This window comes from Crotalus tigris, unplaced genomic scaffold, assembly GCF_016545835.1.
Source record: "Crotalus tigris isolate CLP2741 ecotype Arizona unplaced genomic scaffold, ASM1654583v1 scf7180000020724.653033, whole genome shotgun sequence".
In the NCBI taxonomy this organism is placed as follows: Eukaryota; Metazoa; Chordata; class Lepidosauria; order Squamata; family Viperidae; genus Crotalus; species Crotalus tigris.
The window spans coordinates 444,645-461,911 of record NW_024098152.1 but is presented as its reverse complement, the minus strand read 5'-3'; the positions used below and the strand labels follow the sequence as shown (position 1 = coordinate 461,911).

General features: G+C 60.5%; 1 protein-coding gene across 2 annotated transcripts; it reads right to left on the bottom strand.

Moving 5' to 3' along the window:
• Nucleotides 1-293: 293 nt before the first annotated feature.
• PRPF8 (pre-mRNA processing factor 8) lies at nt 294-17,231 on the bottom strand. Of its 2 annotated transcripts, none has more exons than XM_039368223.1 (43): nt 17,078-17,231; nt 16,314-16,428; nt 15,790-15,958; nt 14,691-14,855; nt 14,377-14,595; nt 13,835-14,047; nt 13,403-13,528; nt 13,156-13,261; nt 12,607-12,797; nt 12,326-12,445; nt 11,958-12,147; nt 11,575-11,694; nt 11,313-11,447; nt 10,813-10,942; nt 9,743-9,939; nt 9,447-9,653; nt 9,194-9,357; nt 8,737-8,863; nt 8,434-8,626; nt 7,981-8,168; nt 7,660-7,898; nt 7,168-7,314; nt 6,865-7,075; nt 6,661-6,777; nt 6,321-6,568; nt 6,061-6,240; nt 5,539-5,674; nt 5,249-5,418; nt 5,030-5,159; nt 4,736-4,882; nt 4,452-4,612; nt 4,158-4,349; nt 3,770-4,007; nt 3,549-3,677; nt 3,347-3,460; nt 2,996-3,169; nt 2,680-2,873; nt 2,259-2,498; nt 2,016-2,157; nt 1,459-1,599; nt 1,131-1,270; nt 832-1,034; nt 294-577 (listed from the first exon to the last, which is right to left on the bottom strand). In XM_039368223.1, exons 2-43 carry the CDS (start codon nt 16,411-16,413, stop codon nt 423-425), a joined length of 7,008 nt encoding a protein of 2,335 aa, XP_039224157.1. In that variant the 5' UTR covers nt 16,414-16,428; nt 17,078-17,231; the 3' UTR covers nt 294-422. The 2 variants fall into 2 exon arrangements, with proteins under 2 accessions (XP_039224157.1, XP_039224158.1); XM_039368224.1 differs by having other exon boundaries at nt 17,082-17,227.
• Nucleotides 17,232-17,267: the final 36 nt, after the last annotated feature.

Below are 17,267 nucleotides of genomic sequence, written 5' to 3'. Positions count from 1 at the left end.
CCCTTCAAGGACCGAGAATCCCACTCTGGTTGCTCCTCCCCTTTTCTTGTTGTTGTTAATTGCGAAGTCGTGTCCGACCCATCGCGACCCCATGGACAACGTTCCTCCAGGTCTTCCTGTCCTCTGCCATCTTCTGGAGTCCATTTAAGTTCTCACCTACTGCTTCAGGGACTCCATCCAGCCATCTCATTCTGTTGTCCCCTTCTATTGCCCCTTTTTTACCCTCCCTCAAAACTGAGCTGAGTGTTGTGGGGGGGGGGTGAGCAGCAGAGAGGTTCCACAAAAGACACACCTTTACAGTATACAAAATTTTATTAAACAACTGAAACGCCACTTGGACACTGACACTAAACAGAAACACTTCGCAGGAGCCCAACGAGATCGGGCGGGGAGGGGGGTCAGCAGGAGGTGGGGGGGCCAGGCTAGGAGTAGAGGTCCTCCCGGTCCGCTGAGTAGACCTCCCCCTCCTGCAGGAGGGCAAAGTTGAGGAAGTGGGAGGGGCGATGGACCTCGTGGTAAAACTCCTTCGGGTTCGCCAACTGCAGCTCATACTTCATGTTGGGGTCGTGCCGGACGCCTGCAAGGAAGGAGGATCCTGCTCCAGAGCCTGAACGGCCAGGGACTCCCTCAAGGGGCAGCCCCACACGCCCTCCCACCTCGTGAGCAGGGGGGCCAACGGAGGCAGCGCCCCTGCTGCTCCTTATGCCGCTCCTGCCAGTCCTTGCCCCCCACCAGGCAGGTTGCGACACCCAGGACCCGCGGGGGGCAGGCTCTGGACACACACACACACACACACACACACACACACACACACACCGTCTTTCCACTCACCCATGAAGTTGTAGTTCCAGGAGGCCTGGGCCGGCACCATGAAGAAGCCCAGGAAGCGGTCCGAGAGCAGCATCTGCACCCGCTCGTAGTGGGAGGGCAGGTAGCCCTTGGGGTTGTTGCCCTTGTCCGTGTTCTGCCGGCCCCACTCGTAGCCGCTGGGGGTCAGCTTGTAGGCCGTCAGGGTGCAGGAGCCCGGAGTGAAGCTGCGGGAGGAGGAGCCAGTCAACAAAGGGGGGGGGCGATTGCCTCTGGGGCTACTCTCCTGCCCCCCCAGGAGACGAGCGAGCGCCCGGACTCACCTGCAGGTGATGATGATGGTCTTCTCCCCGTCCCAGGAGGGGTTCTCGGCCATGACTTTGGCGTGGGTGGTGACGTCCTGTGGGGAGAGCTGGGGAGACTCGTTGGGCTGGGTGTGAATCCACCCCAGGGGCTCCATTTCCTGTGTTTGGGGGAGAAGCCGCGGGTCAAGCAGGGTGAAGAGCACGGAGGCCCTGCTCCCTGCTCCCCTCCCCCCACGGGGCACTTGCAGCAAGATGGAAGCGCCCAACTGCCTCCTCTGGAGAAACAAAAGACCCCTGCGACCCCCCCCCCCACACACACCTGGGGCACCCCAAAGAGGTTGCTTACCTTGAGGTACTCATGCTGGGGCAGCTGGCCAGGCAAGTGGACCGTCTGGTGGGTTCCCCACTGAGGCACCATCACAATACATCGGATCTCCTTCACCTGGGGGTTGTCTGGGGGACTCACCCCATAGAGGTACCCTGCAATCTGTGGGGACAGAGAGGCCAGGTCACCTGGCCACTTTCAGCCGAGGGTCCTGGCAAAGAGGGAGGGAGAGGGAGGCAGGCCAGGAACTCGGCTGAACTCCTGGGATGTGTGAAGGGACAAGTGTCTGGGCTGGTGCCTGCAGAGAGTGCAGGCGCTCTTTGTGGCACCCTCAGGCACAGATCGGTCAAAGAGGCTCTGGCAAAGGCCAGTGGCCGTTTTGGCTTTGTCCCCCCCCCCTTTTCAAGGACCCGCTCAAGTCGAGAACCCGATGCAGCAGAGAAGAGACGAGCGAGCGAGACTCTCGAGCTAAAACTGATCCCTGGTGGGTAAACCAAGGCAGCAAGAGGGGAGAGAGCCCCTGGGTGTCCCAGGGGAGGGGTCAAGGAGGCCTGGTGGGGGAGGGCGGGGGGGGGCACCTGAGCTCGCAAGTCGGAGATGCAGATGAACTTCTTCAGGACGTTCTTGGGCAGGATGTAGGTGTAGCCGGTCTCCTTGATATCGTCCGAGGAAACGTAGATGTGGTTGGTGCGCAGGTGCAGGTTGGCCGCGGAGATGGCCCTGGGGGGAGGAAGCAAAGGGGGTGACCGCCTGCACCAAGCGGCGCCTGAGGAGGGCGGGGGGCAGCCCTCCCTCCCTCCTTCTGGGCTTCCGCTGCCCACCTGACCCGCCACTCGGTCTTGGAGGAGAAGGTCTGGGTCTCGTAGTTGCTGGTGGTGGAGGTGATGATCTCGTCGCCGTGCTTGTTGACCGTCCGCGTCTGGGTGGCCGTCAGCTGGCTCTGCTCCTTGGTCTGCTTCTCGATCTCCGCGATCTGCTGCCGCTGCTGGGAGGGGGCCGAGATCTCCATGCCCAGAATGATGTCCCGGATCTCTGACTGGGTCAAGGAAGCCACGTTCACGCTGGCAAAGAGCAAGCAGGAGAAGGTCAGGGCTGGCCGACCAGAGCCTTCGGGGCACCCCCCCCTTGTAAGGGCTTTGGGGTGCTGGCGGAGATCCCCCCGGCCTCAAGCTGCCTGGCAGGCAGGGCAGGACCCTCCTCCGTGCCACGAGGGGAGGCCGAGAGAGCCACGCGGCCACCTACTTGTTCTTCTTGCCGTAGTCGGCCAAGATCAGGTCCTTCAGCTGCACCTCCACTTTGATCCACTCCTCGTCAGTCAAGGTGGGCCAGATGTGGTGAGGCTCTGTGATGGTGGTCTTGTCCGGCTTCAAGATGACTTTGGCCCGATCGTTGTTCACATGCAGCGCTCGCAGGATGAGGATCAGGCGGGAAAAGGCCTGGGGGAGGGAGGGGGGGAGAAACACAATTGGCATCCCACCCGCACCAGGGGGGCAGAGGCCGGCTGATCTCCAGCAGGCCCTCCGAGCGTGGCCCGTGTGGGAACGGCCAGGAGGCTCACCGTGTAGGAAGAGATGGTCTTCAGCCAGTCATCGTAAAGGTTGAAGAGGACCATCTGGGGTTCTGTCGCCTTCAGGATGAGGTCCCCAAACTTCTCCACCTTCAGGCAGGCCTGGAATGGCAGCTGCAGCTCTGAGCCCTTGATCACGATGTTGGGGAAGTCCAGCAAGTGCACCTGTCGGGGGAGAAAAGGCCACACAGGGGAGGGTGAGGATTAGGACTCATTGTCCAGAGCTCCAGGCTATGGCCACCGATCCAACTGCAGGAGGAGGAGGAGGTGGTGCCACCTCCCTCCCATCCCCCCAATATGGCAGCTCAGCCCCCCAGGGGCTCCCCTTCTCCCTCAGCCTACCTCCAAAGGGTCCAACATGCCCTTCCGGGTGACGATTATCTGCTTGGGCTGCTCCTCCACAGGCAGGGATCGGATCAGGGCTGCCACCTCCTCTGCCGTCTTCCACTTGGCCAGCTGGCAAGGGGGGCAGCGAGCAGAATGAGCGAGGCCCAGAAGGCTTCCCTCCCTCCCCCCCCCAAGAGAACAGGGGCCAAGACCTCACCTGGCCCAAGCGCTTCTGCCCAGCCCAAACAGAAGTGTGGATGATCTTCAAGAAGAGCTGTCCAGTCCGAGGGTTGAAGATGAAGATGGCCCCGTTGATCGGCTTGGTGGTCAAGTTTCCTTCAAAGGTCTAAAGGGAGCAGCTGCTGGTCAGAAGGTGCCCACCCCCCCCCGCCCTCCACATGCCAGGGAGGGGGGAGCCCAGACCCCCCTCGCCCTCACCTTGTGGATGGTGACCCTGTAGACGTTGGTGTCGTCCACAAACCAGATGATCTGGTTGGAGAAGAGCTCCCCGTAGTTCTGGGAGGACAGGTAGGGCTCGGTGGGCTCCGAGGAGTACAGCTGCAGCCCCTTGCGAATCCGTTCCCTCAGCACATACAGGGCTGGGTTGGCCTTCATGATCTTGGCCATGGCCTGCTGGATCAGGGGCTTGCTTCCGGGGAACCAGTTTCCGTAGGCACTGAGGAGGGTGGGGAACAGAATGAGTCCCTGAGGGCCGGGGACACACACACACGGTACCTGCCTCTTCCAAATGAGGCCCAAAGGACCACGTCCTGCAGCCACTCTGGCCAATCCACGAGGTCTGCCGGATCCCTGCCCCCCTCCTCACCTGTGCAGGTTGTAGGCCAGGTCAATGGCAATGAGGACCCCGGTGGGGGAGGGGTAGATGCTCATGTTGTCTGTCGTGTAGTCCAGGAACTTTGCCCGGGCGTAACGCTCGATGTCGTGCGAGTCATAGTCTCCCCAACGCAGCTGGATGTCGATCCAGTACTTCTGGGTGGTGGTGCTGTCCATCACGTCCCTGGGAGGAGGAGGAAGGGCGGGAGGCCATCAGCATAGGGGAAGCAGGCAGGGCAGCTGGGGAGGAGCCCCCGTCTCCCCCCTCCAGCTCCAAGGGGCTTACTTGGAGTCGGCCAGCAGGGAGGGCCGGGAGACGTTCCACTTGTAGGAGGCAAAGAGGAGGATGTCCGCGCAGGAGGAGTTCATCTTGTAGGACTTCCTGGGGTGGATGGTCTCCTTCTGGACAGTCTCAATCTCCAAGGCGTCCAGCTCCTGGTCAAACACCTGGAACCGGCAGAGGGGGGGGTGTTTGGCAGCGACTGGGGGGAGGGGGACCCGAGCCCCTGGTGTGCAGGAGCTCAGCCACCCAGAGCCCCCCGCCCCGGAGTCAAAGGGGCCCCCCCTCACTTGGCAGAGGTCCATGACGATGCTCTCATGGATCTTCTGCCACAGATGAGCCCGGAAGATCTGGATCAGGGAGATCTTCAGCGTGGGGATCTTGCCGTGCATGAAGATGCCAGTCAGGTCCAGCTGCACCTGGAAGCCCACGTACACCTGCCGGGGGGAGGGGGAAGGGAGAGAGGTGAGGCCTCATCGAGCTTCAACCCAGAGCCCTCTTCCCACTGAACGACACCCCCGAGGCCTTGCCGGCCCGATCCCGAGGGACACCCCCCTGCCCCACCGGACGGGAGCACGACTCACGTTGGCCCTGTTGATGGTGGGAGACCACCAGAGGGTGAACCTTCGGTTAGGGATCTGGTTGAGACCCGAGCGCTGGGCGTTGGTCAGCTTCTTCCACTTCATGGACTCCTCAAAGCCGCTGGCTTTTTCCCTGGGTGGACAGGAGAACAGGACGCGTCACGCCAGGAGGTGCCTGCAGCCCCCCACCCCCCAGAGGCCCTGGCATGGAGCACTCCTCACCAGAAGAGCCCCTCCCAGGTGGGGAAGTAGGTGCCCTTGAAGAGCGTGTGCTCCAGGATGCCCTCCACTCCTCCCAGGGCCTGGATCATGTCCGTGCGGTAGTTGTTCAGGTTCCAAAGCTTCCCGTCGTGGCGCTGATGGGTCCACCAGAAGGGGTTCTGCTTCAGCACCTGGGGGGAGGGGGGAAGAGAGAAGGGGTCTTGGGAGGCTCTGCGGCCCTGGGAGCCTCATGACTTCCACACCACCCACTATCAGGAGAGGGCACGCTGGGAGGGGGCCAGCCCACAAACCTGGTACTGCTTGAAATCCGTCCTGACTCTCCAGCCCTTGTCATAGGCCAGCGTGTGCCTGTCCTTTTGGAAGAGGGTGTTGATGCGTGGGATGCCTCTGTCCCACGAGTCCTCCAGGTCCTCCAGGGTCAGGCGCCTGCGGCAGGGAGAAGGGGCCAGGCCGGATGAACCAAAGGCCGCCTGATCTGCCCCACAGGCCTCACCAGGCCCAGGGGAGACCCACCGGCTCCATTCATAGGGTACACCAAGTTCGGTCCCTTTTAGCCTGGGCTAACGTTTTCTGAGCCTGGCACGATTTACAGAGCCAGCCCATTCGGATTGCGTCACGTTACGGTGCTGACCAGAACACGGATGAGTTCAAGAGCTACTTTAAGGGCAGCGTGCAAATCCTGCCTTAGCATCAGCCACGACCATCGCCCAGCCAGAACGCTCCCTGCTGTGGGCCTCTCTCCCCTCCTCCTGCCCAGTCTAGGGGCCTCTTCTTCCCTGCCCGAGGGTCTGCCTACGCCCCCCACAACCCACCTGTTCTGAGCAATGGCCTCCTGCCGCTTGAGGGCATATTCGGCCCACACCCGCTGGGAGTCGATGAACTCGCTCTCCCACGGCTGGATGTACCGGTACAGATTGGGGATCAGCTGGTCCTCCTCGTGGCTCATCCCGGACCGGAAGTGAGTGATGCCCACGTCTGTCTGCTTGGACCACCTGAGGAACAGACCGATTGGCTCAACCCGAGGGCTGAGACCGGCCCTCCCCACCAGCAGACGGAGCAGCCGCCTCCTCACCTGAGGTCGGACTGAGGGATCAGGACGTGGCCCATGGACAGCATGCCCAGCCCCCCAAGCTCCTTGGGGGTGTAGAAGACCACAGGCGGGAAGCGGCTGGGCATCTTGGAGTTCAGGCCGATCTTGATCCGAGTTTGGATCTTGTTCTCACACTTCACCAGCAAGTCCAGCAGCTCCTGGGTGTTCACCACGGCCTCCCGGAAGTAGGTCATTAAGCCGATCAGGGCCGTGTTCCACTTGTTCACGATCTGCCAGCGGGAGAGGAGAGGGGACGGGAGCTCGGACACCCCCTCTTGCCTGTGCCTGAGCCGAGGCCTTCTCCCACAACCGGCCTCCCTACCTTGGTGAAGGTGGTAGACCCCGAGGCCATCAGGATCTGCCTGACCCGGTTGTGGAACCTCTGCATGGACTCATCATCTACTCGCAAGAAACACTGGGCGGTGCGTTCCTTGGTCACCTACGAGAGCAGAGAGCAATGAGCGGGAGGGGGGACACTTTGCCGGCTTCCCCCCCAGAAGGAAAACCCTTTCCGGAGGCCGCCCACCTCGTTCTGCAAGTTCCACACGCCGTCCTTGTGGGTGAACTCTTCATAGCTCGTCCGGCACTTGGGCAGGATGCGACACTCAAAGCCGCACATGTTGAAGAGCAGGTTTGGGTTGTCCTTGCTGTACACAGACACAAAGCTGTTCTCCCACTGCACGGTGGTGACGGAGCGGGGCAGCCGGTTCTTGATGTCCCAGAAGACAGCGCGGCCCCTGCCGGGGGGAAGAGCCAAGTTTATGGGCTGGCCCTCCAGCCCCACCCGGGGACAGCAGGAGGGCAGCCACCACGCCAGCCACACACTCACAGGTTAACGTCATGCTTCATGAGGCGCATGCGAGCATCACGAGGCCAGCACTTCTTGTTGTTGTAGCCCACAATGTTCTCGTTGTTTGGATCCGGGTGCTCAGTCAGGTAGCGCTGGATCAGGTCCCTGGCCTCGTCCGCGCTGAACCTGCAGGACGGCAGCCCAGAGGCGTCAACCCTCCCCATGCACTGTCCCTGGAGATGGGGAGGGGGCTGGGGCCTGGGAGTACCCCCACTGCTCTGAGAGACCCCCAGGCTGGCCAAATGGAAGAGCAAGCAGGCTGGACAGTCAAAGCAGCCCAACCAGCCGCTGAGAATTAACGTAGATAGAGCACAGTTATGACATCTCTTCAAGTCCATCAGCTCCCTCCCCACGAGGTCCACCCACAACCAACTGGTGGGAAATATGCAGAGTGTGTGTGTGTGTGTAGGGATGTCTCAATTCAACAGACATGCCATCCCTGCCAAGTGCCCCCACCCTCCCGACTGGCACCTGAAGAAGATGTGGATGCGGTCAATGTATCTGCAGAACAAGCGTATCGGGTGGGCCACCTCTGTGGCCAGGTCCTGGAAGCTGAGGAAGTCATTGGGCATCTGTGGGGGGCCAGCCATCTCACTGGCCCGGTGCAGGCCAAGCACCAGCAGGTCCATCACCAGCCCATAATACTGGACGATGAAAGAGGCGAACTGCAGGCCCCGGATGATCCCGTAGGAGTTGGTGTGGTTCATGTCCTGAGGGGGGGCAGGAGAAGAGGGTCAAGGGCGCCTCCAGGGTCATGCCTGAGCTGGGAGGCCAGCAGCCCACTTAACCTACCTTGTAATTGATGACCACGTTGTTCTTGGCTGTCATGTAGTCGGCGATGTTGTGGTCGACAATGAGACGCAGCAGCCTGTTGAGCAGCGTCAAGTCGATCTTCTCGTACATCTTCTCAAAGCGGGACTCGAGCATCACGTTACACTCCCCTTCGCTGGTCTCCCACACGTCCTGCAGGTTGTTAATCCCTGGAAGCCCCCGAAAGCATGTTGGAAGATTGCAAGGGGGGGAAGGGCCTCCTTTGCACCCTGCAGCAATCGGGGCCAGAGGCTGGCCGGTCACGTCCTTCTCTGCTGTCCTGGAGGAACTAGACATTCCCAGCCTGGACCATCCGGCCCTTTCCTCCCTTCATAACCACAGGGTCAAAAACCCACCACTGTCTCCCAGTTTACGCTACCCAGTCTTAGGAAGGAAGGGGTGGCTTTACCAGTGAGACCCCACGCCCAGACTCACCCTGGCACCACTTGTAGACTAGCAGCGGAGGGGGCTCTGTGTCAGCTGGCTTGATCCATGGAGGGAAGAGACGTCTCTTGTCTGCCTCGTACCACAGGTATTGGTCCAGGTAGGCGTCTGTAATCTTCTCCAGGGGCTCCACGTCATAAACAGGGACCAGGTGGCTGTAGAGGTCCATAAACTCGATGCCCACCTAGCCAAGGAGAACACTGATCAGGGCACTCGTGCGTTAGGCTCTGGCAGGCAGCCACGCACTGGCGTGAAGCCCGGCGTGAGAAACCGTGTCCTCTTGCCGAGGCTCACCTCCTTGAAGGCTCGCTGGGTGAGCAAATGTCGCTTGATGCGTGAAAGGGCCTCGTGAGGGTTGTCGTATGCCTGCTCGATCAGGCCCAGCTCCTCCCGCTGGGACTGGTTCAGACGAGACTTCACGCTGGAGGAAGGAAGTGTGGTTTGGGAGAGCAGCTCGGACCTCTTCAAAGAGAGCTCCGGGAAGCAAGTCAGGTAAGCAAGGAGGCAGGTGAAGCCAGCGGGACCTCCTGCCACGTAATCTCCCAGACATAAAAGAATGCACTTGCAGCCAATAAGCTCAGTGTGAAAGAGAGTTGGGGTAAAAACCAGGAAGGCCTTTTCACAAACGAATGCTTGGGTGCTGCGTTGCGTGATCCTGAGCAACCCACCCCTAAGTGTCACACATCCCCTCCCTCCCACACCACACATCCCCTCCCTCCCACACCACACATCCCCTCCCTCCTCAGGGTACCTGTAAGCCTCTTTCAGCCTCTCCAGGGCCAAGATCAGGAGCTTGGTGTCGTGTTTGTAGGAGAGGGGGGGGAAAGGGATCGGGGAGAAGCGCCGGCTCTCCAGCCAGTGCACTGTGGTGGTGTAAACGGCCACAGCCTCCTCTGCGGTGATGTACGGACCATCCTGCAGACGAACCACGGCAGGGTCAAAGCCAGGCCACCCATGGCACATCGGCCTGCCTCCCCCGACGAGAGGCCCAAGGGACTGCCCACCTTCAGGTAGTTGTGCTGCCTCTCCTGCTCGGCCTTCAGGTAGAGGCGAGTCAGGCGGCCCAAGTTCTTCTTGCAGACCGTCTTGTCCACAGTGGCCCCACGGCGGATGCGCTCCCGGTTGTAGTGCGCTGTGTTGGTCCACCAGTCTGCTTTGGCCTTCACGTACCGCAAGATCATGTTCTCGATGGGAGTTGGCAGCCCCGGGACCTGCAGTGGGACAGGAGGAAAAGGAGAAGCTGCCCCACCTGAACGGCCGGCTCCACGGGGAGGGAGGGGCGGGTGCCTCGGGGACTTGCCTTCCAAGGGATATTGGCCTTCCAGCACCGCCAGGCTTCGCTCAGGTGCTGCAGGATGGTCCGGGCCTTGTTCTGCTTGATCCCCTCGGGCATCATGTCCAGGATATCGTGCATCACTGCTGCCCGCAGCTCCAGGTCAAAGTGGGACTCTACCCGCTGCTTGGTGACAGTCTTGGCAACCCCCTTTGAGTGGCGGCCTGGGAAAAAGGATGGAAAAGAGATCCCTTGCGTGATTGCTCCTTGGACCTCCCCAGGGCAACAGAAAAGCTCCCAGCTTTTCTAGGATTCAAGGTCGATTTGGAAGGACTTTTAGCATTTTTAGAGAAAAAAAGGGATCAACTACAGCACTAAAGCAGCAAGGGAAATGGGCAAGAATGGCACCAACGTGTCCATCTGAGACAGAATTTATTTGGGGCTAGAGCTGGAGAGTGTCCTGGATGAAATTTACCCAGCCAGGATTCACAGCAAGTTGCCTTGGCTGGTCTTGTGATGGCTTCAAGCGCCAGCAACTCTGCTACCATCTGGGCCAGCAGTGAAGGTGGGCAGTGGGGCCAATCTTCCCGAGGGGTCCCCCTCTTTCCCAAGGGGCCAGTTCCAATCTAGAGCAGTGGGGGGGGGGTCAAGCCCAGGGGTCACCACTAGAGAATGCCAAATGTTTGGCTCCTCTCTCTCCTGATGCTCAGCGTCACTGGGGGAGACCATCCCCTACCTTGGGGTGAAGCTACTCAGCTACAGATCTCTACCCACGCCAGGTAGGAGAGGCAGTGGAGCATGGGACCTGGTGCCCGGGAGCTATTAGCATCTGGCTGGGGAGGAGGTGTGGATTTGGAAGCCAACTGTTTCCAGAGCTAACCCTAACCCTGTGACGCTTCTGGAGGATTAGTAAAACTACAGGAAATCCTTCCAGGATGAAAACCTTACAGGTTCACAAACAACCCAAAGCCATTTGAGGATTCCACAAGGGGGGCATTTTGCTGACCACCGTCTCTCGTTCCCCCCCCCAGGATGGGGCTGCTCAAGGCGGCCTGAATGGCCCGACTAAAGGCAGCCGCCAGAGAGGCTCTGCTTACCTTCAAACTGCCTAGCCAGGAGGTTCCCGAGCCAGCGCTCCAGCAGAGGCGTAATCCCTCTCATGAAGAAGAGCCACACGCGCCAGCCTGCAGCCCAGAAACCGCAGCCGGGGCCCTTCCCCACCGGCCCCTACACACGGGAAGGAAGCGCCCGGTCGGTTTCATGGGGACCTCCGGACACGGCCTGGCGCCCAAGAGCCCTCGCGACTGCCTGGAACGGAATGGGCCCACCTGACGTGCAGGTCCCAGGCTGGGGGAGAGGGCCGGTAGCCCCCCACCCATGAGATTCACCTGCTGCAGTGCCCGTTTGTCAGAAAAGGCTCCCCCCTGAACCCAGGTTGACCTGCTGGAAATTACAGAGCTGTTCCGGAGACCCCCAGGTTAGCGATTCTGCAGTCAAGCGACTTAACTATTTTTACAGAACATTATTTCCCATAAGCGGGAGAGCCTCTTGGGGTCGCAGCAGGGGCTAAACCTCCCCGTGGCTCAGCTGCACTCACTGTGTTGAAGCGATAATAAATGAGGTGCTTGAGGTCCTTGCACATCCGGATCTGCCTCATGAGTTTGTACTTGTACCGGTACATCCCCGTCAGCTGCCCAACGTGAGCAAAGATGTACTGGAGGCCGTCTGACAGCTGTGGGGAGAGGCGGCAGAAGGGCTTAGAGAACGCGCCCAGCCCAGGGTTCAGCTGAGGGGGGCTGGCAGGGTGCCCCAGGGCCTCTCAGGGCCCCGGCATTCAGCAGCAAGAGGGCACCACCCACCTGGAAGGCATCCACGTTTCCTAGCCTGTACTGGACGTGGCTGTCCACCACCAGCTTGGTCAGACGCAGCACCTCACGGCACAGGTGGAAGGCGTTGCCAAAGCGAGACTTCTTCCTTTCCTACCGAGTGAGAGGAGAAACCCTGAGCAGGGCAGCAGGGGGCATCGGGGAACCCAGAGGAGGAGGAGGAGGAGGAGAGGGTGGTCCAGCAGGGACAGTCCCACTGTGTTCCTTTGCCCTACCCCAGGCGCAGTTGCCTGAAAGCAGCATTGAGGGGGGGATGTGCAAAACGTGAGGGGCCTACAGCTCCCGGCCAAGGGCGGGGGGGGGGAGGAGCTGACCTATCCCTGCTGCCGCTAAGGGGCAAGGGAAGGGGGAGGCACCTTGGTGGTGAGGGTCTTGACAGGCTTCAGGTTGAAGTTGTAGTCCAGGTGGAGGTAGTTGAGGTTCTTGCGATGGATCAGAAGGTTGAGCATGTTGTAGCCCTGGCGGCAGACCTGCAGCCCCACCTCCACCCAGTCCAGCTTGGTGGACTGGAAGAACTTGGTGGCCTTGAAGGAGCGGAAGAGGTACCTGGGGGCGGGAGACGGGAGGGCTGGGCGGGCACACTGGGAGGGCCACTGTCTCACCAGGCCCCCGCTCTCCCTTCTGCCCGCCAGCCGGTCTGAGCTGCCCCCTCCTTCCAAGGAGCAGGAGGCGCCAAGAATGGCTGGGGGGGGGGCTCTACTGAGTTCCCAGGGCCCCCACTCACCTCTTCTTCTGCGCCTTGGGGGGCCTGTGCTTGAGGGCGTTCAGGACGTAGTACTTCAGGAGCTTCTGGTAGGACACCCGCACTTTCACAGGCTGCCCGGCAGGACAGTGCTCCCGGTACCTGTCAGCCAGGGGGAGAATGCTCTGAGTTCTCTGCCTGTGCGAAGGAGGGCAGAGCCCCAGAGGGCAAGCGCAGGTTCGGCCAAGGCTCCAGGAGGTGAGAAGCAGAGCGGCCATCGGGGGCTTTCGGGAAGCAAACTGGGCCACCCCAGCTACCCTTACCAGTTCTTGACCAGCGGTATGTCGAGGGCTCGCCGGGTCCGGCCGGAGCGCAAGTTAAAGGGCCGCGGTGCCCAGAGCAGGGCGATGCCGTTGGCTGTGTTGTCCGTGTAAAGAGGGGTCTCCTTGAGGAAGGGCTCCACAAACTCCGGCAGCTCAAACTCTTCATCGTCATCAGGGAGCGGCTCCTGGCTCTGGGAGGATCAGGCGCAGTCAGAGGCCCCCAAGGGAGCCCAGCCCTCCCCCTGGCCGGCCCTCTGCCAGGCAAGAACCACTGCCCCCTTCGGGCGTCCCTACAGACGGTCGCGCGGAAGTCAGACGGGGCAGAAGCTTCCCTCTTCCTCCCTTTGACAGCCCTGGTCCCGTTCTCCTGAATTTTATTAAAACGAGCGTTTCCCCAATTTCCACCCATTATTCATTTGTTTTGGTCCCCCAGGGTGGCTCTTATATCGCTGAAACTGCTGCTTTTAGGGTATGTTGTATTTTCGTTTCTACCCGGAAGACCCTCTGGGCTCCCTCCGGGCAGGAACAGAAAACCCCAAAGGGCCTCACCTTAACCGAGTGTCTGTGTGAAATGGGGTTGATGAGAGGGTCGAAGTAGAAAGCTGGCAGGTCTGGGTCCTCGGTTTTGATGAAGACCACATTGGGGGTGTGATACCTGCAGAGGACGAGGTGCCGTTGGGACAAAGAGCCCGGACTGGGCTGAACGCCAGCTGAGCCTCTGGGCCCGGCCCCCTTGGTGGGGCGCAGCATCCAGCCTCTTAGCCCGCCTCTCCCTGCCCTCCGCCCCCTCCCTCACCAGGTGAGGTGGACGTGATGGGGAAGGTTGTTGTAGAGGTAGGGGAAGGCGATCTTGTACTCCGTCCGGATCGGCTGCCGGATGATGATCTTGTTGATGTCGTTGAACTCATTCCAGTCTTCGTCCCTTTGAAGCCAGAAGAGGAAGAGCTGTGTTCAGGGGGAGGGCTGCTCGGAGAGGCTCCCAGGCTGCCCCCCCCATCCCAGCAGAGGTCAAGGGATCCACATTCTCTGTCTCTCTCTCTCACACACACACACACACACACAACCCCGAAGCCTTCAGGCTTTTTTCCCAAGCCAATAAACCCAGCTGACCACGCCCATTCTGACAGTCACACAGAGAGGTTCCGCAAGTGAGCCCCACCCATAGACACCCCCCACCACCACCATGCATTCCCCCCAACGCCCCCAAGGCAAAATCTCTGCCGCTCACTGCAGGTTGATGTCTCGAACCAGGGGCTCAAACTTGGGCCCCCCTGGGATGGCCATGTTGAGGGCCTTGGAGGTGAAAAAGGCCTTCAGGTCAAAGAGGTAAAAGTAGTTGTCGTCCACGAGGTCCGTGAGGAGCTGGTTGGCCAGGCGGTAGAGGGTGGACATCATGGGGAGGGTGAACTGCCATCGCTGGTAGGTGGAGCCGTTGACGTACCTGCAGCCCAGAAGAGGCCGTGAGATCCCTGGGGGTGAAGCGGGGGCTGCCTTTGGCAACTGCCCTTCCCTGCAAAGCCTCTATTCCACAGGGGAGAACCGAGGGCCCCGGGGAGGGGAGGGTTACTCCTGCAGGTCTTCTGGACCCTCCACGAGGTCAGAGCATTAACCGCAGAGACCGAAGATGGCCTCTCTCCTCAAGCCCTGCCCACCTCAGGTCCAGGAGCCGGAACCCCATCAGTTCTCTGGCCAGGCATGTGGGGGGGGGGATACTTGGCACCATTTCTTACTCCTCCCCCACCCCGGAAGGGAACACGTAGGGGTACGCACTTGCGGCTGTCCTTCAGGGGCTGGTGGTCATAGAACCAGTCCAAGACGGGAGCGTCTTCCTCCGTGTCCAGCTCCAGCTGGATGGCCTCCAGGGGCTCCACGTCCAGGATGTTGTCTGCATAGTCGAGGGGGGGCTCTTCATCATCAAAGGGCGGGAAGCGCATCCGCTTGAAATGCCGCCGGTCCCTCTTCTCCCGTCGCATCATGATCCACATGGACCTTGGGATACATCCAGTTCCAAGAATCAGCCGCTGTACGGGGCCAATCCTGGACCTCCTCTGCCCCCCAAGTGCCAGCTGGGGAGACTCCCTTACCCCCACTGGGCGATGTACACCGGCTCGATCACCCAAGGGATCTCGTTCACGAAGGAAATGGCACCAGTGATATGGTAGAGGACAGGCACGTCACGGATCTGCTCCCAGGGCATCGGCATGTTCTCCAGGAGCTTCAGAACTGCGTGAGGCATGTACTTCAGGGCCCTGGGAGGGAGAGGGAAAGGGGAGAAGCATGTGACACCCACCCTAGCGTTAGACTAGCCCCTGCTGGATTCTGGATGGCCAGCACAGCCATTACAATGCAGGGAAGGACTGGCAGAAAAGTCTGCTCAGCTACCGGAGTGCAATTCTCAAAACATGCAGGAATTTCACTGCAAGAAACCAGCCCCAGGACCTACAAATCCCCTTCAGTCTAGCCTGGTGGGACAGAATGTAGATTTGGCCTCGGAAAGTGGGAAGAGGGCAAGAAACTGTTATGGTAAAAGACAACTCCGTCCTGGAAAAGTGTGAGAAAAAAAGCTGTCTCAACCTTGTTTGGGGTAAGATGGGGCATAGGGAACTCTGGCTGGCTTCCAAGGTTCTGTTATTGTAGCCTACAATAATACAGCACCCTCCTAGAGTCTCTGCAGCTTCCGCTTCCTGGCCTACCTCAAAGGCCGACATCCATCACGATGCCCTGTCTGAAGAGGTCAAGAAAAAGTACTGCTGGCCATTGCCGCAGGAGATTCCTGGGCTCCGAGGGAACCCTCTGTAAGCCCCCCTCAGGCTCACAACCCGAAAAGAATCTGATACGGTGCGACTAGCACGCCCTCTCTCTCCCTCCTCCGGCACTGCCAAGGCCACATCCAGATCAGCAAAATGCCCAATGCGGGAACTGCAGTGCATCTTTTTTCTACTAAAGCTGAACCACAGCACTCGACCTCTGACCCCTCAGACATCTAGTGGGCAGCATCAAGCAGAGGCGAGCCTCCCACGCTCTCCACCCAGAGATCTCCTCAATGAAAACGTAGGTGATGGAGAAGATATGCGCACAACTCAGCCAAGCCTCCCGCCTGGCTCTTTCTTGGTGGAAAAGGAGCTTCTGCAATTACCCAACCTCCCAGTCCAAGCAGGCCGTGGCATCTTCCCCAAGGCTCACCCCAGATACACTCGCTTGTCGTGACGGAATTTCCTATTGGTCATATCTCCATGGTCACGGATGATCTTCCTCACGTGCTCAGGTGGCATGTCCTCCTTCTGGGCGTCCACAAAGCCAAACTTCCTCTTCTCGGCATAGCGCTTTGCCTGCAGCTGTTGCCATTTGCGGGCTGAAAGGAGAAAAAAAAAAAAAGCCCGGCGTGAAAGTCTCTTCATTCATCCCTGATATTCCCTCCCACCCAACCTCCAATGTGGGAGCAGAATCGGAGCAGAGCTGGAAGGGACCTTGGAGGTCTACTAGTCCAACCCACTGATCGAGCAGGAGACACTAGACCAGGGGTAGGCAACTTTGACTCTTTTATGACTGGTGGACTTCTGGGAGTTGGTCCACGAGTCATAAAAGAGCCAAGGTTGTCTATCCCTGCGCTAGACCATTCCAGACAAGCGGCTATCCAGTCTCTTCTTAAAAACCTCGAGTGACGAAGCCTCTTCCCGTCGGAGGCACACGCGTCCCACAACCGTTACCTTTCTCCTGCAATTTCTCCTCCGACATGTAGTCAGGCAACGGCGTCAAGGGCGTAGGCAGGGGGGGGCAAGGCCCCCGGAAAGGGAACACTCCCGCCATGGTGAGGAACGCAACCTGGGGAAAGGGAGCAGAGACCATCTCTGACGGGGAGGAGAAGCGCAGGCGGGCCCGTTTCTCCGAGAGTGCCATGTCTCCACAATCCGCCTTCCTGCCCTCCTAAGGCAACTTGGGAGGCGCAAGCAACTCATGCAGAATTGCGGGGAAGACGCGGCATCTCGGGGGCTTCACCTACAAAACATCTGCAGGGGGATGAACGACATTCTATGAAAGTGTGGAATAATTGTGAAGAAAAATGGCCACCCGTCACCCTGCAGCCCAGCGGAGCTTCACCCACGGAGCTTCTTCACAGCCCGCCGCCTCCTCGTCCCACTTCAGCTCAGGACGACCCCCGTCCCCCCCCGTTTCCCCCGAGCCAGCTGGGAGGGAGGGGAGGGGGAGGGCGCAAACCCGCCCCCCGTCCCTGCGGGGGGCCGAAAGTGCAGCGACGCCTCCCTCTCTCGCCCCGGGGGGGTCGCGGGGAGGGGCACTATCGGGGGGGAGAGAGGAGGGGAGGAAGGGCGGTGGGGGGAGCCTCGGCCGCCCTTCCATCCTGCGGGCCCGAGGACTCCGAGACACCCCCCCCGGCAGCGCGGACGAATGACAGGCCGAGCCTGGCCCGGAGGGGGCGCAGGGCGGGCGGGGGACGGGAAGGGACTCCCCGCACCTGCCTTCCCCTCGCGAGGGCTCCGGGCCCCGCAGCCCCGCCGGCTCCGACCAGGGACTCCCTTCGCTTCTCCGCGCTCGAACTCCGTTAATGGCGGCGGCAAGCACCGCTGTGCACGATCCCAGCCGAGAGTGCGCAGGCGCAGGGCTCCGGAACCGGATGTGGAGGCAGGTCCAGGACTGCCTCTGAC

What these genes read in the sequence shown, in the direction of transcription:
- PRPF8 (XM_039368223.1), bottom strand. Translation starts at nt 16,413, where the DNA reads ATGGCGGGAGTGTTCCCTTTCCGGGGGCCTTGCCCCCCCCTGCCTACG. An exon ending in CCCCTGAAGGACAGCCGCAA is followed by an intron (nt 14,048 to 14,376) that starts GTGCGTACCCCT and finishes TCTGGGCTGCAG; the next exon opens with GTACGTCAACGGCTCCACCT. An exon ending in CCCAGCATGAGTACCTCAAG is followed by an intron (nt 1,271 to 1,458) that starts GTAAGCAACCTC and finishes CCCCAAACACAG; the next exon opens with GAAATGGAGCCCCTGGGGTG.